Source organism: Mytilus californianus, unplaced genomic scaffold (assembly GCF_021869535.1).
Source record: "Mytilus californianus isolate M0D057914Y unplaced genomic scaffold, xbMytCali1.0.p SCAF_1, whole genome shotgun sequence".
In the NCBI taxonomy this organism is placed as follows: Eukaryota; Metazoa; Mollusca; class Bivalvia; order Mytilida; family Mytilidae; genus Mytilus; species Mytilus californianus.
In genome coordinates this window covers 88,774,212-88,796,899 of record NW_026262581.1, presented here as the reverse complement: position 1 = coordinate 88,796,899, position 22,688 = coordinate 88,774,212, and the positions used below count along the sequence as shown (strand labels likewise).

General features: G+C 32.5%; 4 protein-coding genes across 7 annotated transcripts in view; 1 reads left to right on the top strand and 3 right to left on the bottom strand.

Annotated features, from left to right (window-relative positions):
• LOC127709481 (uncharacterized) overlaps positions 1-2,454 on the top strand; it is a 149,221-nt gene extending 146,767 nt beyond the window's left edge. For all 3 annotated transcript variants that reach the window (XM_052215087.1, XM_052215080.1, XM_052215094.1), the window contains exons 27-28: positions 458-506; positions 1,215-2,454. In XM_052215087.1, the coding sequence (XP_052071047.1) occupies positions 458-506; positions 1,215-1,219 (54 nt within the window). In that variant the 3' untranslated portion in view covers positions 1,220-2,454. The remainder of the gene's footprint in view (positions 1-457; positions 507-1,214) is intronic.
• LOC127709649 (uncharacterized) overlaps positions 1-22,688 on the bottom strand; it is a 479,059-nt gene that overhangs the window by 234,052 nt on the left and 222,319 nt on the right. The gene's annotated exons all lie outside the window — the stretch shown is intronic.
• On the bottom strand, positions 12,960-15,372 carry LOC127709925 (uncharacterized). The gene is made up of 2 exons (XM_052215633.1): positions 15,263-15,372; positions 12,960-14,736 (listed from the first exon to the last, which is right to left on the bottom strand). Exons 1-2 carry the CDS (start codon positions 15,276-15,278, stop codon positions 13,817-13,819), a joined length of 936 nt encoding a protein of 311 aa, XP_052071593.1. The 5' UTR covers positions 15,279-15,372; the 3' UTR covers positions 12,960-13,816.
• On the bottom strand, positions 15,307-20,988 carry LOC127738291 (uncharacterized). Its single transcript, XM_052249487.1, has 4 exons — positions 20,932-20,988; positions 16,730-16,891; positions 15,382-16,063; positions 15,307-15,316 (listed from the first exon to the last, which is right to left on the bottom strand). Exons 1-4 carry the CDS (start codon positions 20,957-20,959, stop codon positions 15,307-15,309), a joined length of 882 nt encoding a protein of 293 aa, XP_052105447.1. The 5' UTR covers positions 20,960-20,988.

The window sequence follows — 22,688 nt, the reverse complement described above, 5'->3', positions numbered from 1 at the left end:
CTATAGTTTTGGTATTGGCCACAGGCATGAACCATCAGAACTTTTGTAAGGATGTGTATCTCAACAATATACATCTTTTTATAACAAATTTATTTTGGTCGATGGATGCTGCCAAGGTTTTTCGAAAGGAAATAGACCATAATATAGCATTTAATCTTGAAAAATCGCTAAAAACGGGCAAAATATCATACATGTACCTCAAAAGTTGTCAAATTTGTCGAAAGCAAACCGTAGATAGAAAAATTGTCGAAGTTATCTAAATATGCATATATTAGATCATAAATATTGGATTTTAGATATGATATGACAAAGTCCGATTTTTAGTCGTTACTCAAAATTCCCCAATCGAAGGAAACACTTACAGTAGATCTAGGAAAAAAATGTACAGTTTTAAAAGAAATTAATAGTTTTTCTTACTCGAATGGTGCTTATACACTTGATACCTGACTTTTTTTAGAGTGTTTCCAAGACTACAAAAACTGCAACGGACACAGAGAGTACTGCAGGTCAGTGTGTAATCTTTAAAACAGTTTTCTCATATTGAGAAATCTTTGGGTCAGTTTCAAAGTTAATTTAAATTTGAATTAAGGACGATGTTTAATGTATAATACAAAATTGCATCGTTGCTCTATCATTTGATAAGTATTTGTTGATGATACACAATCATATAGCAAGAGAAAATACAGACTGGTCAACGATGCAGCTTACCAACCTCTATTCATATAGTTTTTAAATTGAATATTCACATTTCTTGACCAAGTTCATCTTTTTGTCATTGTCGTCATTCCTAACCATACGTTTTCTTGAAATCCTTTTTTAGGGTATGGGTTTTATATTTTTCAAGAAATTTGGAATCAAATAATTAATTTATAAAGCATGCCCCCTAACAAAAGAAGTGTCTATTTTTTATATACCAATGAATAGTATAGTTGTTCGTTACAACTGAAGGGATGTTCTGATCATGAAATATACCACCCACTATAAAGTATTATAGTTTGCATAATACATATTTTCTATAGAAATCTAATGTACATTTTTTTGAATGTTTGATTAAATATTGTAACCAACATTTTTTGAGTTTACAACAATATCTAAAACAAATGTGGGGTAATCATATAAAAAAAGGTGATCCAAATTTGATTTTTAATAAGTTATTTTTGATTAATAGGACGTAATCGGACTTTACTTCTTATTCTATTTTTTTTCCATTTCAGTTTGAACCTGAGAAAACAGGTGTTCGGAGACTATGCAACTAGCACAGTGTCACAGTCACATGTTTGACTTTTGTATTGTAAATTGTAAATTTGAAAACAACATGTAACCCGTTGCATAAGATTTATAATGTATATATGTAATACTATGTTGAATCATAACTTCATATAATCTTGATTTTGCAATACAGATATATTATTATGTTCAACGTTTATTTCATGGCCTCTAGGCAATCATGTGCATGACTCGAATCAAATTCTTCAAAACTTAATAAAACAATAAAATGAAGTGTCAAAAGCATGTGCATTTCTCACAACTATTTAAATTACTAATTTCAACAGAATCACCTTCCATCTTAAAAAGCGCTGAACCAAATTTCAATAACTTTATAAAGCTAGAAGAGATAGTAAACTATCCTGTTATGGCTTCAGTGTATTATTGGAAAAAAGTCTAGCTAAATATTACGTATGAGATAGTAAACTATCCTGTAATGGCTTCAGTGTATTATTGGAAAATAGTATAGCTAAATATTACGTATGAGATAGTAAACTATCCTGTAATGGCTTCAGTGTATTATTGGAAAAAAGTCTAGCTAAATATTACGTATGAGATAGTAAACTATCCTGTTATGGCTTCAGTGTATTATTGGAAAATAGTATAGCTAAATATTACGTATGAGATAGTAAACTATCCTGTAATGGCTTCAGTGTATTATTGGAAAATAGTCTAGCTAAATATTACGTATGAGGAATAAAACCAAACACAAAAGAGGAACAAAAATATCGAAGCTTTATTTTAAAATATGTCATTTCTTTACATGTCGTGTGAAAATAATTGAATATTTCTAGTTTTCCTCAAATTAAGGCAACACTAGACCAGAAGCTACATGTCAATATTGATTTCCCTGAGAACAAGTAATTAACATATTAATGACAGATGCAAGCCTTTATTATAGTATTAACAATTAATCAATGTAACGAAAATCTGTAAAGTTGATCAAATAACGGGAATTCGAGTATGTAAAGCTTACAAATACCCCTAATGTATTGCAAGACGATCAATTAAAAGAAGGTAAAGCTTCATTAGGCTTGTAAAAATAAAAAGGACTTTTCGCACTCAATGGTCTCTTCAGGTGATCAAACAGGTTCGTGTTACTTCTTTTTACTGAAATAAACAAAATGTTAGAAAGAAATCAATCAAGTATAAAAACTTATACAAAATAAAGTGTATGCCTTTTGTTTATATGTTTTCTTGGAATCTTCCATTTTCTTTTCAAAAGTGCACCAAAAAATTTGTTACTTTGTAACTTTTCAACTTAACATCAAATCACAAAAAAAGAACATCGCAAAACTATTGTCTACCACTTCTTCAAACAAATTTAATAGTTGACTATGCGGTACGGGTGTTGCTCATTGCTGAAGGCCGTACGTACGTTGACCTATAGTTATCAACTTCTATGTAATTTGGTCTCTGGTGGAGAATTCATTGGCAATCATACCCCATCTTCTTATTTTTATGTTTATACACGAATTTGTGTATGGCATTATATAATATATATTTCGTGGTGAAAGTTAGAATGAACGTGTGATGCGCACAGTAGTCGGTACCGTAGCCTTATATTAATACTTCTTAGTCAGTGACGCCACAGGAGGACTGTCAAATCCCCAAGTGTAACTTCAGCCTTGTAGCCAGTTCTTCTGTACTGGCATGATTATATAATCATATATTTGGATTTAAAATTTTCAATTGCATCATTTATTAATATCTTTATTCTTATAATAAAGTTGCAACTCTTTCATTCAAAATTAACCTTAGTTCTCTTTATGCTCTTTTTGGTTTTAATGCTCAGAACTTTTTTTTTATAAGTGTTGATTCCCAAACGTACAAGATGAAGGTTATTCCCCAAAAAACACTAAGTTGGTATCGGGGGTTTTCATTTTACTTTAAAAATGTTTAAAAAAAGATGCATGGCTTTAACATAGCTAGATCAGAAAAAGAAAGACCAAAAGAATACAAGAGCGACAACAACAAAAGGAATATCAATTTACTTGGGCAATTTCTTTCATCAGATTGGTCATCACAGTCCGATTCACCATCACATGTGTAGTGGTTTGGATGACACACGTATATTCCATTAGATCTACACAAGAATTCACCTTGAAAACACTTTTTATCTGTAGAATAAACATATAATTGAACAATTTAGCCGTTATTGAATTACATTAAAAACCAAAACAGTAAAATTATCAACAATTTATTTGTTATTAAGTGTAATTCTGTCGTTTTTGGAGGGTATCTTCTGTCTCTCATTTGTCACTTTGGGTGACAAGCAGATGTCAAACAACACATTTAATATGTCGAAATGAAAATTAAGCATATAAGTATAATTCATTTATGAGTAACTAACGCAGCAAAATTGCTATTTAAATGTAAATAAAACAAAGGCGTGAATGTTCTTTAGAGATAGAAATTCTGGAGTTAAAGAGATACCGGTATTGTTATTCTACACGGGTTTCTTTCCGAAATACAAATACTAGGAACAATAATACTGGGTTAAAATGCATCTTGTACCATGCAAGGAAGGCACAACAAAGTCAAAAGTCCAGTATAAACAATATTGTTATCAAATGGAGACAATACATAGTAGAGTTGTTGCAGGTAAAGCAAGTAAAGAGAGGTACGTATAAAAAAAAACATTCGTGCTACTGTGTGACAAGTATTGTCATCATGAAAAATATACATTGAAATAGATATGGTTCACAGATATGACCCCTCCATTCTGGTGATGGAAAACGATATAACATTGGAAAGGCAAAACTGCAGTTCTAACATTATTTGGTGATTATTTAATTGCAGGAGTGGATTATCTTATTGTACTCGACCTATCATTTATACAAAAACAAAAAGGGACGGGGAAACTAAATGTCTTATAAAATGTTGTGTCCAAACGTTGTTAAGGTTGGAAACTAACATTCCCATGTGAGTTCAAGGGTTTTGTACTCCAGAAAACATAACCGAAGACTTTAATTCAACAACTTATTTTCCGCCATATGATTATACACAATTACCATGCCAATTCATTCTATGTCATGCCATTAATAAGTATGGACAGTAAACTAACAACAAACTGTCGAAAGGTGTGATAACTAACGAATTGCAAGTGCTTAATTAATGAACAATTTGAATATCTTATATGTTACATACTTGAACAATTACTCTCATCAGAAAAATCTCCACAGTCGTTTATTTCGTCACAAACATAACGACGGTTTATACAGTAATATCTGTTTAGGCATCGAAATTCATGTGCATAACAGCCATTGTGGTCTGGAAATATCAATGAATATAACTTGTGGATAAACATATTAATATGATGTTTTAATTGACAATTGTTGGTTTCTTTTTATAAAATAAGAACTTCTGTCATTTTATTATCTAACTTAACTTTCAATTCAAATAAAACATATTTCTTAATATTGTTTCATTTAGTCAAGATGAATATTTGTCCGTATGTACTCTTACCATAGACAGTATCTGTCCGTATGGACTTGTACCATAGAAAGTATCTGTCCGTATGGACTTTTACCATAGAAATTTGTTTTCAAGGTAAGATAATCCAGTAGTAATTTTTCAATGAAGATATGAAGTATGAAAGTGATCTTATGACAATGAAATTGTTCATGCTTGCTAGTTTACACATACCTTTACGAAGACTCGAGTCGAGTGGCAATGATGTTGAAAGAGTTAAGAATACTGTGAATAGTATGGTATATTTTCCACAATGTATCGTGCACATCTGAAAATCATACAAATAAATATGTACCAATGATATAAAATTGAGAAAATCTTGATCTTAGGTATCTAACTACTTTGCATAACAAGATTAAAAAAATGTTAATTCAATGCAGTTACAAAACAGAAAAACAATCTTCTTGTTGCATCATATGACAAAAGCTGTTTAAACATTTTTACTGCATACCGTTAAAGTAAGTCAAAATCTTTCACGAATATGGTAACGGATAAACAATTGGTATCAATATGCATGTGAAATCTCGATCAGTACCATAGGCGGATCCAGGTGGGGGGGGGGGGCTGGTTGGCCCGGGCCCCCCTTTTGTGGGAAAAATTTGGTTGATTATATAGGGAATCACTGAAGCATGACTGGAGCGGGGCCCCCCTTAGGTCAGTCAGCGGGCGCCCTTATGAAAAGTTCTGGATCCGCCACTGAGTACTGAAAATAAGATAAATGTATTCAGTGATGACCATACGATACTTGGCTTTCCTGTCTATTTGGCCTCTGCGTGTATTCGAAAACACGTCTCATTCACACAGAAATCAGCATCACACACAGGCAAATTTTTCTCACGTGAATTATTCACATGAAATTCACCTGAAACGAGCTTGTACGTGAAAGTAACGTCAAAATTGTCCTGTGAATTCAAGTGAACTAAGATTCTCACGTGAATTTTACAAAAACAAAAAAATTGGTAATTTTCATGATTTTAATTTAATTTGAAAATTTTGATATCATATGAACAACTTTATTTTGAAAATTCACGTGAATTTCACGTGACAAAAATCATATGATTTTCACATGAAATTAACGCGAGACTTATGTGAAATCAGACCATGTGAGTTCGTTTGAGGTGAAATTCACGTGAGATTCACATGAATCTAAATTCACGTGAAATTCATGTAACCAGGTTGTTTTGGTCGTATAATAAAATAAACACCTCAGGATCAATGGATCCGTTTTATTGTGTAATATAAGAAATGACCCATGCATGAGGTACATAGGTCCTGTATTTACAATATGGAATCTTCTACATGATATGCGAACAGTATGGTTCAAATATCTGATAATGGAATCAAAGATGTCCACAAATATAAATATATCAAAGCAAACAACACACAACTATACAATTCAAAGTATGAGTAAATTCTGACCTAACAATAGAATTTCCCTCCAAAATGACCATATGACTAAATTAGCCAATTATCACAAAGAAGAAAAGTTTCACAATACAAACTAGTAAAACCCAGAGAGTAAACAAATAACCAATATATCAAAACTCACTGAGCCATGTAAAAATCGTACAATGAACATAACCAGTGGAGCATGACTAGAAACTAACTCACTAAGTACTTAGAATTAAAAGTATTACACTCATCAAATATATAGTATCACAATATCAAAGTATAATACAAAAGTAAAAATATCCAAATTAACACACTACCACATTCACGTGAGTGAAACTTCCCTGAATGTGTACCTTAAATTTATATTACTACTGCTTAGCTGGTAAACGTTTTTCCAATATTTTTCTATGGTTCTATTTTCACTAAAATTATGGTTTCATAAAAGAAATCTATCGCTGTTGCAACATTATTGGATTGTACTGTAACTACTATTAAAAAAGAATTTTTCAACTTTTGGAAAAACACCTTGCTATCAATTATATAGAAAAATGTTTGCTTACTTATAATGGAATATCTGTTTGACAGATGACGACGGATATGTTCCAATTGTAATCACAATCCCGTCCCCCTTTTCCCCGATAGCGACCTAACGAACTAGACTTATCACCAGATTTGTACTTGCATGAGGTAGCAATACACAGCTAGGAAAAAACCTTAAAATGGCCTCTTTCCCTTGCTTTCTAACAAATAAGGCTTAAAGTTTGTATTATGTATATGCTAAAAATTGAATTAAAAAGTTCGAGCGTCAAATATTTGTTGGAAAACACTACAATAATTTCTGGACATTTGGGCGGTACGAAAATGGCTTATAAAACATACAAAAAACAATCTTAATGCTTATATAAACCTACTTTGAAGGCTATATTATTCATCAGCTATCTAAAAATCAATTGTATTGCACAATAACTTTCATATTTAAAAAAATCATCGTGGCCAAGGTATGAAAACAAACGCAGTCCTAACTGTGTATTGCTACTTGAGAAACACGACGGATGCCACATGTAGTGCAGGATCTGCTTACCTTTCCGGAGCACTTGAGATCATCCCGGGTTTTTGTTGAGATTCGTATTGCTCAGTCTTAAGTTTGTTATATTGTGATTTGTATACTGTTGTTTGTCTGTTTGTCTTTTCTTTTTCTTTTTTTTTTTTGCCATGGCGTTGTCAGTTTATTTTCGACTTGTGAGTTTTTTTTTCTTCGGAAGCCATACAGAGACACATAAAAACTAAAATTAATCCATGATCTCCGATTAATAATCCGTTATCTTGGATTGATAATCCGTTATCTCGGATTGACAATCCGTTATCTAGGATTCCAAATCCGAGATCTAGGATTAATAATCCGTTATTTCGGATTACAAATCAGTGATCTCGGATTAATAATCCGTTATCTCGGACCTAAAAAAATATAAATTTGAGTTCAAAATCACGAATTTCTATCGTTATCACGAATAAAAAAAAAATCGATTGAACATTTTAAACTCGTGATAACGAATTTCCGGAATTAGTTATAACAGTTTTTCTAATTACGAATTGAATTAAATAAAAAGCGTAATAACGAATTTTATAAATCGTGATATCGAATTGTATAAATCGTTACAACGTATTGGATTCGTTATCACGAATTCGTAGAAATAGTTATCATATTTTTTTTTGTAATTCGTGATAACGGATTAAAATCGTTATCAAGATTTTTAATAATAGTTATAACGGACTAAATTCGTTATCACGAATTAAATCCGTTGCCACGAATTATACAATTTCTTATTACGATTTTAAACCGTTATCACGAATTGCAAAAACCTCTGACCACGAATTTAATCAGTAATCACGAATTACAACAAAAAAATCTAGATAACAAATTACTCACATTCGTGAGAACGAAATATATAATTCGTTATCACGTTTTAAATCCGTTACTACGAATTACAAAAACTGTTATAACTAATTCCATAAATTTTTGATAACGAATTTAATCTTTGATAACGTATTTTGCAATTCGTGAAATCGAATTAAAATTATATTTTTGAGAGGTCCTAAATGGGCTTCTGTAATAAGCAATAGGTCAACTATATTTGGTGTATAGAATGATTGTAAGGTGTACATGTCTGTCTCGCTTGGTTTATCTGACCAGAAACTCATTTTCATGGATCATTGATAATTTTAAGTTTATGTGATACTTGTAGTAAAACTTTATGTTTAGGACTATCAACATAAAATCAATCATGGTTAGTAAAGCAGGCGAGACATTTTAGCGTGTGCTTTCTTGTTTAACTTTTTTTGCATTTCCTTGCCATTGTTTCAAAAACTATAGGAGCTAGGTTTAAAGTGTAAATGGCAAGAATTGTCAACATGGCAAGGTGTATCCATCCTGAAAAATTAAAGAAAAATCTAACAACTTGTTTTGGAGTTATTACCCCTGAGATATTGATTTTCCGCCTTTTTTTGTCTGGCCTGTGACGAAAGTCGCGGAAAGCGAGACATAGGTGTTGCTTTTCCGGCCATGGCGACCATTCATGTCCAGTGCACAATGCAAAAGATATTGTCGACATCGCGATATTAGCAATGTTAACACGGCATCGTGTTAACATTGTAAGAACTCTTATATATTGTTTACATCGTTGAAATCGTTTATATCGCGATGTATACAATGTAGTAACGATATCGTTTTAACATCGTTTACATCGCGATGTTGACGATGTGAACGATGTAAACACAAAGGTATTGAATCGGTAAACAATATAAACGATGTTGACACAAAGGTATAGACTTGGTATACAATATAAACACGATGTTGACCCACTATTATCGACAATGCGATATTTACAATGTTAACACGATAACCTGTCAACATCTTTAACATTGTAAGAACTCTTATATACTGTTTACATCGTTGACATCGTTAACATCGCGATGTATACAATGTGGTTACGACATCGTGTTTACATCGCGATGTTGACAATGTGAACGATGTAAACACAAAGGTATTGGCTCGGTATACGATATAAACAATGTTAACACGCTATTGTGAACATCGCGATGTTTACGATGTGAACGATGTCAACACAAATGTAGAGACTTGATATACAATATAAACACGATGCTGACTTGCTATTGTCAACATTGCGATGTCTACGATGTAAACGATGTAAACACAAAAGTGTAGACTTGGTATACAATATAAACACGACATTGACTCGCTATTGTCTATAACGCAATGTCTACTATGAAAACAATGTAATCACAAGGTAAAGACACAATACAATGCAAACACAATAATGACACGATACAGTAGACATCGCGATGTTGACAATATCAATAAAACATCGTGTACTGGACATACTTCATGGCGACGGCGCAGGAGGCCTCAACAAGTTTTCTGCTTAAGTCAGTTTGATAGGAACTACTTGTGATAGATCAATGATATTTTGTATAAAGTTGCATTACAATCAGTACATATCAGTTTGACGACTATTTCGAGACCCTGCCCCCTAGGTCATAGTCAAGCGGCTTTGAATCAATTAGCAATTTTCAATGTTAAGTTTTCTGCTTAAGTCAGTTAGATAGGAACTACTTGTGATAGCAATGATATTTTGTTTAAAGTTGCATAACTATCAGTACATATCAGTTTGACAACTATTTCGAGGCCCTGTCCCCTATGTCATGGTCCAGTGACTTAGAATTAATAACCAGTTGCTGTCCATAAGATTGTCTTTTTTTTAATTTTTTGTCTGCAGGCGAGACATATCTCTGTGTCAACAGTTTATTAGCAGTTCCGAGATAACGAATTATTTAACCCGAGAACACGGATTGGGAATCAGAGATAATGGATTGGGAAACCGAGATAACGGATTAACAATCCGAGATGACGTATTATCAATCCGAGATAACGGATTATTAATCCGAGATCCCCGATTGGGAATCCGAGATCACGGATTTGGAATCCAAGATAACGGATTGTCAATCCGAGATCACGGTAATTTATTTTACATATTTCCATAAATTATAAACATTACAAACACGTTCATCTCTGAAATCTTTTCAGATTGGATTAGTATTATGTATGGTGGCAATTGTATGGTTCCACTTGAAGTCCAACGTATCTCCGATCTCCAAACTTCATCGAATTAGTGATTTAGGAACGATTTGAAATTCAAGGTGACTTTGAACCCAGTTTTTAAATTAGTATGTTTAAAATGCCATTGCACTTGGTTTTTTTTTTTAATATATACATTTTTTTTCTTAAAATTGTTAGCATATCTGAAAGTGAACTAGTGTAATTGAAAATACGTACAAATATGATAAACAAAATAATTTTTGTCGTTTGGTATTTGTGAAAGGATATTATCATTGTTGAGAGGAAATAACCATTTATTTTAAACGAAAACAAAAGTAAAAACATTAATTTAAACTCAATTTTTCGCTGAAAGTAAATATAATAACATGAAATTAGATATTTAATTTACATATTCACTCGTTTAAAACATATATAAAAAAAAATGATTTTTATGTTTGAATTAAAGGTAGAAACAGGTATACGTCTATGAGACAGCAATCAGATAGAAGGGAAATATAAAATTAAAAGAAGACTTTCAATGGAACTTCTGTTATAAATGATTTAACCAAATTTAGAATCAGTGCCCATGAACTTGAAATAGAAAAGGGAAGACACAAAGCTTAAGGAATCCCACAGACAAAAGATTTTGTAAATTATGTAACAATGACATTGTGGAGGATGAAAGTCATTTTCTTCTCCATCACTTACAACTGAAAGGTTCAGTTCCAGTTCAAATTTATCTTCTAAATTTACTAATTTTAAATTTTTAAATGACCAATCAAAATTTATATGAACATCCAATGATTAATAATATAATGATAAAATTGATAGATAGTTAAAGACTAGAAGAGCAAAATTAAGTAATAAGATATGAGTGGCCCGCCAGATCATCCTTCAATAATACAACAGTACTGATTGTGTTGACTCACTAATTATCTTTTGGAATACACTGTATTTGTTGTCGCTCTTTTGCTATATATTTTTTAGTTTATTGTTATTTTTCAAAAAAAAAAATCATCACAATTATTATATTTTGTACATTTTTAATTTAAATTGTAATTGTTCTGCTCCTCGTCGGGGCGTCTTGATTGATAAATAAAAATTGTTGTTGTTGTTGTTGTTATAAACACCCAATTCCTCATTATGGCAAAAAAAACTTTAAAAAAAACCTGACGAGATTCCTGACATGGAACAGACACATGAACATGTGACAAGGTTAAACTGATTTTTTTTTTGTTTTTTTGTTTTGTTTATTCCAACCCAATCCCTTTTTACCTCAATTATTGGACACACAAAATGTAATAATAACATTACATGTATGCTTCATTACAATACGTTATTTTGATTGGCTAACAGCAATCTCGCGTCATTCTGAAATTAACCTTGCTTCATTTCAAAATGAAATGTAACATTCATGATGACACGAGCTTCCACAATAAAGTGCACAGGTAAATAAAAGAAAAACTTGATAAAAATCTTGTTTTCATGATCCTAGCCAAAAAATGTAATTATAAGTATTGAATGCTTCTTTTCAGTAATTTTATAGGGTTGTAAAAGCGTTGACCGTGCGCACATTTTTAGAATGAAGCGCTTCCGCACTTCATACAAAATGTACTTCGGTCAACGCTTTTACACCCCAATAAATTTACAAAAAGAAGCATTCAATTCTTAAATAAATATACAATAACAGAACAGGCAATGCACTCAGCTCTGTAATGTAGAAAACATAAACACAAGATCAAACAAATAATAATAAATAAACAGAATGTTACATTATCAAAAAATGATTCCAGTTGCTGAAAGAAAGCTGAAGATACTAAACTTCTGATATGGACCTAAAGAGTCATGTACACAAGATGAATATTATCGGTGGATGTAATTCATAAAAGATTTCTTATCGCAACGTCATAAACAGTACAGGAATACACGATATTATACAATGCCAAAAAAACACAGAATTCAATACAGATACAGGGGTTCCGACATCTAGCAAAACATTCCACTCATTCCGGTTCTAGATTTTGTACTTGCAGTGACATGCGAGCTTTTCCTCCGTGTTCAATATGAAAATAAGAAGATGATGTATGCTTTTCAAAAAGACAACTTTCCACCAGATACCAAATGACGTAGAAGTTAGCAACTATAGTCATCGTACGGCCTTCAACAACGAACAAAACCCATACCACACAAGTTATAAAAGGCCCCGAAATGCAAATGTAAATCGATTCAAACGAGAAACGAACAGAGTGATTTATGTTAATTCATGAATGGATTTTTTTTTAAAATATATATAAAAATCAGTATACATACTATTATATCTGTTGTAGTCTTTTCCTTTCCGAATAGATTGTTTGTAACTATGAACTACGGTAGATGATATTTATAGGCTTATTTTGAACAAGCCTGTAGTAATTTGATAATTTAATATTAAAATTTGTTCATTTGATGTGCAGATACAGTGTCATCATTATCGAGCGACGTGCTTGGGGACACGAATTTACAGGGATTGTAGTGAAGATGGTCAATTTGATAGAAGTAGATTACGTAGTGGGTTAGTTTACCAATATATTTGATGCCCTATAATGATTAAACTAACAGTGATTTTATTAATAATTCATAATCCGTTTTCACACACGATTGAAGATGTATGTAAGACTACATAATCATACATGACCAAAGGTACGTAGTACTTATGTTACAAGACAAACAAATGTTACATATTTCGTTCGTTTTTTAATTGGCAATTCCAAAGTATTACATGTATATATTAACAATAAATAAACTTGACAGCTGAATGAAAAAACATGGCGTTATAATCTACTATTTAGCTCTAATACTTTAAATTGTCGTAACCGCTATGAAGTCTGTTCTCCATGTTTAAAGTAAAAAATAGATCTCTTTTTGCTTTCGTGCAAATCGTTTATCCCTTCCCTTGAAGGAAAATTAAAAAATTTGTTGATAGCCCTGGTATGAAATAAATCTCTCTCTCGGGTTTCTAGAGACGTTTAAAAAGACAAATAGAATGTTTCGAGTCTGAAACACATCAAAAAGTATGTGTTAAAGCACGTAAGAACAGTACAGTAAACCTTTCCCAAAAAATATGCCAATTCAGATCCCTTTGTCTGTTTCACTCAGGCCCAGGATCAAAAACTAGAAGTTGTCAAATTCTACTGAAATTTAAATATTTAATAGTATAAATCGTATACTCTAAATAATTACTCTACAATTTAACATATTTACATGCTGTTAAACGCATCTTAATACAAAATTGCAAATTGTATATGTTTTGGTTGGTTTTTTTTTTGTAAAAGTTTGCATCTATAGTTAAGATGTCGCTAAACAAAATGAATTAATGGTGAACCGAAAGACAATATGTAGTTCCGGGTCAACCTAAGACTTGAAAATTGATTTTTGATGCTTCTACGGTAAAAATTCTCATCATCATCATCATCATCATCATCATCATCATCATAATGTGTCAAATAAAAAAGGCGAAAAGTATTACTGTATTTCATTTTGATTGATTTACACGTAACCTTAATCCTCTACATATTTTTCGTCTCAAGTATGTCATAAAGATCTATCAATAACGTCTTCACATCTTAAATATTTCAGAATTTTATCCGGAATTCGAGTTGCTATTTTTTCAGTAAATTCATAAAATTCACGATTATAGTGCCTTCTAAGAGAACTCCTGGAGGAAACTTGTAACGATTTAACCCCATGGAACCATTCATTAATTAAATCTTTTGATCTTTGTGACAGTTTTTGATGCATTTGTACTCCCTCTAGTATCATCCTTTCTGTTCTAGATACTGTATGGGATGTTGTCAGAATGATTTCCAGTAGCACTTCCGTCCTACCTAGTTCAAGTATTACGTCACGAGTATTCAAGTAACTGTCAAACGTTAAAAAGACATTTGCCTTTACGAGAATAGTAAGAAACTGGAGCCAATCACTGTAGTGGTTTGAAACTGGCAACATTTTTTTGTTAAATTGAGAAGCTGTGTTATTATGCATGTCCATTATAGCACCCCTAAATAGTAAATATTCGAAAACATCAAATTTTCTCTCAAACAAAGCAATATAAACAGGAGGGTAAGCCCAAGAAAAATTACTTCGTACTCCATTCACATTATAATCTCTCTCTATCAGACGTTCGACATTTTTCCGAGTATTAGCTTTCAGGTGCACGATATCTGAGAGAACACATTTGCTCGGTTCGTCGTAAGTCTGGAAGGTCATACCACCTGCTGTTTGCAGGATTTCTTGAAGGTTTTGTAGTCCCAGTATTTCTGACCATGATAAAAGACTTAAACCACAATATGTTACATTCACATCTAAATGGTATTCTATTAAAAGACGGACAATCTGCTCGTTATGATTAAAAAACGCGTCTATCATACAATCTTGAAGACCAATAGTGTTGCAAATTTTAACGTTGGATGCCTTCATTTTGTCCAGCAAGATGGTGGCAAATTCTAGTAGACCTGAAACGATACTAAAATTAAATACTACCAGTTGATTTCTTTGAGACTATTTCTATGCTACTTACGTTAAACAAAACAAGCTCATCACGAATTTGTAAGTTGATTTTATAAATAATAAATATAAGTATAAGTATAAGTAACAGCGGATATTTTAAAATTGAATTAAAAACACCATGCAAAAAAGCTGTGGAAGGTAAATAAATCTGTCTTATTTCATACACCTTATTTTTGCTTACAGCAAATTTTAAGATCATGAAAATATATAATGATTTAGTACAACAATAATGATAAAATAATAAAAACATAATTATAATGGATAATCTAATTTTGATTCAATCTATCTAAGTATTGTTGTTGCTGTGCATGCAATTTCTTTTCTTAATTTGAAAAAGGGGGGTAAATCGATTCGTTTATATAAAGATTATTTGAAGCAAAACTAAAATGTATCTATTATTTCACTGTTTAAATTCCGTGCGCTTTAAACATAATGCAGTTATAGAATACTAATATACTGTTTACATTGTACCTTTGTTCACGGCCATCTTTAATCCGTCCACAAATGAAATAGTGCTAACCTTCCCTAATAAACATATTCGTACGACCTCTATGTCTATCTCTGTGATTGCTGATAAGAGAAGGTTTGACGAAAGAACTACACCTTTAGACATTATATAATCTTTGCTTGCTGTCTTTTTATGCTCTATCGCGAATCTGAGAGAATCTTTTAGATGTTTTCTTGTTCTGCAACATGTCATATTGAAATTTGGCCACATGCATTCCAGTGCCTTAGGAAAATCATGCCATATTGCCACTTGAGTAATATGTGTAGCTTTAGTGACTTTCTTCTGGTGTTCCACGTCCCAACGAGTCTCAAACTGACATGTATCATTCACAAAATCAGGATAATAATGTAGTAATTGCTTTACTATATCAAGGTTAGTATGAACAACTGCTAAATACAATGGAGAGAACTTGTTCCATAAAGAAAGAAATATAAAGGTGTTTGTCTTATAATTAGACAGTATAGGGAGTAGACTCCGTACGATTTTATACCTTTCTGCGATTATTGCCACATGAATCCAGTACACTCCACAATGATTTGGATTTTTCCGTTCAGATATGTCAAAATTTTCCATTGAATAGAGTCTATCATATAAATTATCTGTATAAAACATTGGGTCTTTTTCACTAATACCATGTCGCAGCATGAGAATATGAGGACACAAGCCATACAATATACATTTACGAAGAATTTCTAGTTTATTGTTACCAGTTCCCGAAAGCCGACACTGCTCCAAGTTGTGACAGCTACACTGATTAAAAGAATCTGAAAATAAATCTAGAAGATATATTATTTGCGACAGTAAGTAAAGTAAAATAATTAAATTGACAAACCAAATTTACATTGTAAAATTAAGACAAAAGATCCCATTTGAATGATAAAGACTCTGTATAGCCTCCAATTAAAAGTTTTCAACAGTTGAAGGCAACAAGACTTTAGGATGTGAGCAAGAATTTCTTTGATATACCAAATAAATATTGACCACAAAGCAAAACAAAAAGGTGAGTATTTTTTTATTATACTTAAATGTATAACAGGTCATTTACAGTCCTCAAACGAGTTGTTACAAGCGAAGATCGTTGAATTATCCCAATACAGATCTATCATTCATTGATTTCAACGTTCCAATTTCGACCGGACTTGACATTGGACGTTATGTATTGACAATCAAGGCATTTGGGTCATAAGAGTAAGAAGTCAATATGATTATATGGTGAAATCTTGTGTGATCCATCTTTAGAATTGGCTTATATTAAATGACAGTGTATTTGAAAAGTCTTTTTAGAACAATTCAAAACGTATAAAAAGTTAACAATAACAAAAAATAAATATATTATTTAAACTTCATTTCACATGTGACAAGGGTTAAGAAAAAATATATTGTACCTATTTTTATGTCTACTATACTTAAAAAATACTGGCATCACTTACCAAAGTACATCAAAGCTGTTATCATAGAAGGATTTTCCCTAATATGTTGAAAAAGATCATCCTCACTGCTACCAACAATAAAATTAAACCAATCTAATTGTTCCTTTCTGTTTAAATTAATTTTAGTCAACACTATTGGTGATACTGGGTCGCTATCGTGACCTGTAAAGGTATATTGATGACATATAGGTATAACTGTGAACTATAAAGTGTTAGTGGTTGTCAATATCGAATATAAGTATGATCATTGATGGACAACAGTGCAAACATATCAGTTTTACGAGGGGAAAAAATGCATAAGCGCTCGCAAACATGTTTAACCCCGCCACATTCGTTATGTGACTGCCCCAAGTCAGGAGCCTGTAGTTCGGTATTTGTCGTTGGTTAGTATCTGTCATATTCATTTTCGTAAATTGTTTTTTTTTATAAATTAGGCCGTTAGTTTTCTGGTTTAATTTGTTTAACATTTTTCATGCGGGACCTTCTATAGCCGACTATCCAGTATGGGTTCTTCTCATTGATGAAGGCCGTCTGGTGGCCTATAATGCTTACATCCACTTCATTTGAACTCTGGTGGATAGTTGGCTATCATACCACATCTCCTTATTTTTATAATAATGTCTTATTTTTTGGCTCATGAGGATGCTGATTACTAACATTTTCAAACTTTTCATAACAATATGTAACCATTCACTTTATTCTATGAGTGAATTAAACAATTTGCACGGCAAAACTTTCATTTCTCAGCATCTTTTAAAAACATGCAGGTCCAACAAACACACTTCTGACAATTTTTTAGAAATTCCTCACTGTTTTGTGGAATTTAAAATGATCAATATTTATGTTGCTTTTCAATGTGTTTTAGTCGTTATATCTACGTCTCATATTAGACCTTTACTTTTATAAATTTGCCTTATGAAAGAAATAGAAATAAACTCGAGCATGGTCGTTAATACACCTCAGTTTTTGAGAGGCTGGCTTGCATATCATGGTACAGAATCCTTGGTTTTATGACTTCCAAAGACTTATTTGCGTCTCGACTAATTAGGAAATTCAGGAAATGATGAAAGAAAAAAAAACGTTCGATTTAAAATTGTTCTTTTAGTCAAAGACGATAGTTAGATTCAAAAATATTTTAGTTCTTTTAGTCAAAGACGATAGTTAGATTCAAAAATATTTTAGTCAAACACGGCACGATTCTTGAATAGTTAGGCCCATTATACATGTTTATTCATTTGTTTGACATTGTCAAAAGAAAGAGGGATCTTCCAGTGCCCAGATGCGTCCCATCTTTTCAGCATTGATATGGTATCTATGTCATTGGTTGACGGGCTGCACAGTTACTTTAAGAGCTCCTTAGTGCTCCATTATTAATAATTCGGTTAGATTAAAAGGGGTTTTAATTGTATGTGGTAATTGTTATCTAAATGACTGGAAGGATAGAAGTTGTGGCAAAACAGCAAACTTATTCAATAGATGCTTTTGATTTAGAGAGTTAAAAAAATGAAAATGTCGCTCTTTTCTCCCAAATTCCACTAGCTGGCAACATGCAAGACATGAATAAAAAAAAATTTCTCATTAAAATCACCGATTATTATGCACCAAAAAATACAGCACAAAGCAGCCAGGTGATGAATAATTAAATGATTTTGTGTTATTTCACGTGACAGCCAGGTGGTGAATAATTCAATGATTTTGTGTTATTTCACGTGACAGCCAGGTGGTGAATAATTCAATGATTTTGTGTTATTTCACGTGACAGCCAGGTGATGATATAATTCAATGATTTTGTGTTATTTCACGTGACAGCCAGGTGATGAAATAATTCAATGATTTTGTGTTATTTCACGTGACAGCCAGGTGATGAATAATTCAATGATTTTGTATTATTTCACGTGACAGCCAGGTGATGAATAATTCAATGATTTTGTGTTATTTCACGTGACAGCCAGGTGTTGAAATGATTAAGTTCAAATAAACGGTAATTGTCCGTGTCGTTGTCTTTTGAAGTGGCTGCGAATAACTGGATCACACAGGAATGATTCATTCCGAATCCCAAAAATTTTTTTTTTAATTACATTCTTTTTTTTTTGAAGTCCAAGGAAGCATTTGTCTCCTCCGCCTATAAATAACTGTCTGGCGAGCAGATAAGTCCAGGTAACCATATTATAATGCCTGCCCAGCCACACTTTCGGTGTTATTTTTAACGCAAAGGTATTTTTTAAAAAACTAAATAAAGGAATACACAAATAAAATTAGCCTAGGGCGGTTTGTCTGTTCAATAACAAAAACGATTTGTATTTTGGTTAAAGAGAGTTTCTTTTCTTCAACAGAATTGGGTTTTTGAGGTTTTTCTTTGGCTTACGACTCAAATATTGTAAATCGTCAAATAATTATAACAGAATTTTTAAGAAAACAAAACGGGCTTTTCAAAGTCCATTTCCGTTTAATCCAATAGTAAATACGCTTTTTATTGAATGAACATTGTACATATAAGTTGTTTCTGAAATGAGCACGCCTTGGACATATTTTCTTTTTAAGACATTCGAAAGATACAATAAATATAAGACAGAAAACTATCTTCATCAAAAAGCAAAGATTAATACAACTCACACTCACCTATTTGAGTGTTGGTTTGAATTGAAAAGTTTGCTTTGTGGACCATAAAATTAACATGATCTTTAATTCGTATGTTTCATTTTATACTTAACTTACATTATGGTACACAATTAATGTATTTTAGTGGGGTTTTTTTTTCGTATTTAGCTCACCTGGCCCATAGGGCCAGGTGAGCTTATGCCTTCACTTGGCGTTCGTCGTCGTCCGTCCTCTGTCGTCGTAAACTATTTCAAGAATCTTCTCCTCTGAAACTACTGGGCAAAATACCTTCAAACTTTAACTGAATGGTCCTTAGGGTATCTAGTTTATAAATTGTATCTGAAGTTTGATCTATCAACAAACATGGCCGCTGTTGCTAAAATTAGAACAAAGTGGTCAAATGCAGTTTTTGGCTTATATCTCAAGAACTAATGCAGTTAGAGCAAACGTGAAGGAGTTATAGTGATGAATAGTCCAAGATCTATCTGCTACGAAATTTTAAGGCCAATTGGAGAACCCATTGTTGGGTTACTGTCAGAAGTAGTTTATTTTTTTAGGAATTTAGGAAATTTTACAGTTTTTTGTTAGTATCTTTAAAATTATAGTTGATAGAAAGAAAGTGTAAATGAGAAAAATGTTTATCTAAGTAAGATCTACATATAAGTAAGCATGATCAAATTATCAATTGACCCCCTTAAGGAGTTATTACCCTTGAAACACAATGTTTTACATTTTTTTGTACGTCTATTACTTTTTCAAAAATCTTCTCCTCTGAAACTACTTGGCCAAATACTTGCAAACTTTAACCGAATGTTCCTTAGGGTATCTTGTTTATAAGTTGTATCCAAAGTTTTGCTCCATCAACAAACATGGCCACCATTGTTAAAAACAAAACATTGGGGACAAATGGAGTTTTTGGCTTATATCTCACAAACTAAAGCAGTTAGAGCAAAGCAAAGGTGACAGTATTGAATAGATCTATCTGCAACAAAATGTTCAGACCAATTTGCCAACCCATTGTTGGGTTATTGTACGAAATAGTAATGGGAGAAATTATAGTTTTGGTTATTGCCCCTTGAAAGATTTTTTTTTTTACAATTTTCTTGTTGAATCATTACTTTTGTAAAACATGGCTGTTATTGCCAAGAAAGAACAAAGTAGTAAAATGCAGTTTTTATATTTCATCTCTTAAGCACCAAGGACAAAACTTACAGAATAAATATGATCAACAATTTAAAATCTATCTGCAGTGAGATTGCAGACAACTATTTTTTTTTATTTTGAAGCAAATATCACCAAAACAAAGAATTTTTTCCTGGCCCGGGCCACCAGAAACTTAAATCATAAATGAGTAGGGTGGGATGGCGGTGGGCATTTGCAATATCCCACTTTTTGTATTTTTTTCCAAATTCCCACATTGTTTCCTTCTTTTTTCCATGTCCCTGTTTTTAACCCCTTATATCCCATTATAAAGTTGGAAATTTAAGTATCGGAATGATCAAATGAATTTGCCGAATACTTTCTCCCACTTCTAGAAAAAAAATAATATGTCATAGTAAAAATATTTAAAGATTGGCTTCAGTAAGTTATGTTTAATCAAATACCTGTTTCTTTGGTGGCACTGGACCCCATCGCGTGTTTTTGTTTACTATGTAACCACTTCCTAGTTAAATAAAATAAGAACAATCCTCGGATTGGAAATTTTCTATCTCCGTAATCTTTGTTTTCTTGGCTAAAAGGGGAAGCGGGTACTCGAACTTTAATTACTACACTTCAGTAAATTGTGAAGGGAAAAGTACGAATGTTTAGAGTTTGATAAAAACATCAAAATATATCACGAGTAATAACCACGCCCCTCCCCCGTCACTAAATCAGATGGCTGAGTGTAACGTGCAACTCCCCTATATATGATAGCAAATTATTTCATGTATAGCAGACTGACGAGAACATGTTAATTTGATATGAATGTGGACCTGCTTTGTCACTACCGACCCTATATACAAGCCATTGATCTTACTCGCAGCAAATACTAATTTTCAAGTCTTTGATTTGGCCCGACCTAGTATCGATCCTACGCGGACCTCATGACGCTACTACGAAACCACCGAGGCATTTATTCCTAACCAGAACCCGCACTTGAAGATCTGACAATAATGCCAAAGAAGTAATCAAGCAATTAACCTTAAAATTGAGAAACAAAAATACAAACAAATATGAAATATCGACATTTGGTTTAACTGCCTTTCAACCGAAAAGCTTTAAGAATTGTTATGGATAGGTATGAGCCCTGGATGAGGATGGGGAAAAGTAAGGGAGAAGGAAGGAGGGCTATTTCTTGGCCTAATATTAATGGGCTTTCAGTATGTGCGAGCATTTTTTGTTTCGATAAAATTTAGTATTGTTTTACTTGTACGTGTACTCAACGAATTTTTATAATACATTTTTAATCAATTGAACGTTATTTTTTCAAAAGATCGAAATAACGAAGTTAGAAACAAGATGAGGTAGAGTAAACAAACTAGATTAACTCTGCCACAGAAACCTCATCAGTGTTTTTTAGTTTGTATCTCAGTACTTTTCTATTAATGAATTGGATATGCCCCGCAGATCTTGGTATCACTCTAGCAATTATTTACAACTAGTTTAACTCGGGACGATGTAGAGCTAGACATATGGTAATGACAGCTGACTTTTGCTGAACAGAGAATCTGTAAAATTTTGTTACGACAGGTTGTTTGTGACTTAATACCCAACCCAAAGAGCCGTAGATTGTTTATCGAAAGAGGCTGTAGAGTTTGAATCTACTCCGATTGTATACTCGAGTTTTACTCTTCTATATAAATTAACTTTCAAGGTTGACAATCTATATCTCTCCGGCTATTTGACCATAGCTGGTGCAAGGTTGATTAGCGCTAGAACATGTCCACACGTCGAGGATACTATAGAACATAGTTTCCGTAGACCTTTCTCTAGGAGGAACTGCATGTAGACGTCTTGATAGTTTAGAGGCTATTTACTAGCGGGAAAGTCTTACGCACTGGGCTTTCTTTTCACCTCTCAAGAAGGCTAGTCAGAGACATTGGAAGAGTGTTCTCCTCTCAACGACATTAAACGTACACACACACCTGTTGTAAAACAAGCAACACTTTTGCGACACACGGCGCTAACGAGTATTGTAAATTTTAAGTATGTTTAATTGTGGAATCGTACATGTACATGACATTTTGATGTGTTTTTTTGCTGTTGTGTGTTTTAGCAGTGTTGGGTTGCTGACTGAGGTTAAAATCATATAAACATTTTGATTTTTCATTCGAGTATTGATTTTGGAAAATTAATTCTAACTTAAGATTGCTTTATAATG

Bases quoted from the DNA above. Each gene is read 5' to 3' on its own strand.
- LOC127738291 (XM_052249487.1), bottom strand. From the start codon at position 20,959: ATGGGGTCCAGTGCCACCAAAGAAACAG. The intron at 16,892-20,931 runs GTATTTGATTAA...ATACCTTTACAG, and splicing joins CAGTGCCACCAAAGAAACAG to GTCACGATAGCGACCCAGTA. The intron at 16,064-16,729 runs GTAAGTGATGCC...ATTTATTTTCAG, and splicing joins AACAGCTTTGATGTACTTTG to ATTCTTTTAATCAGTGTAGC.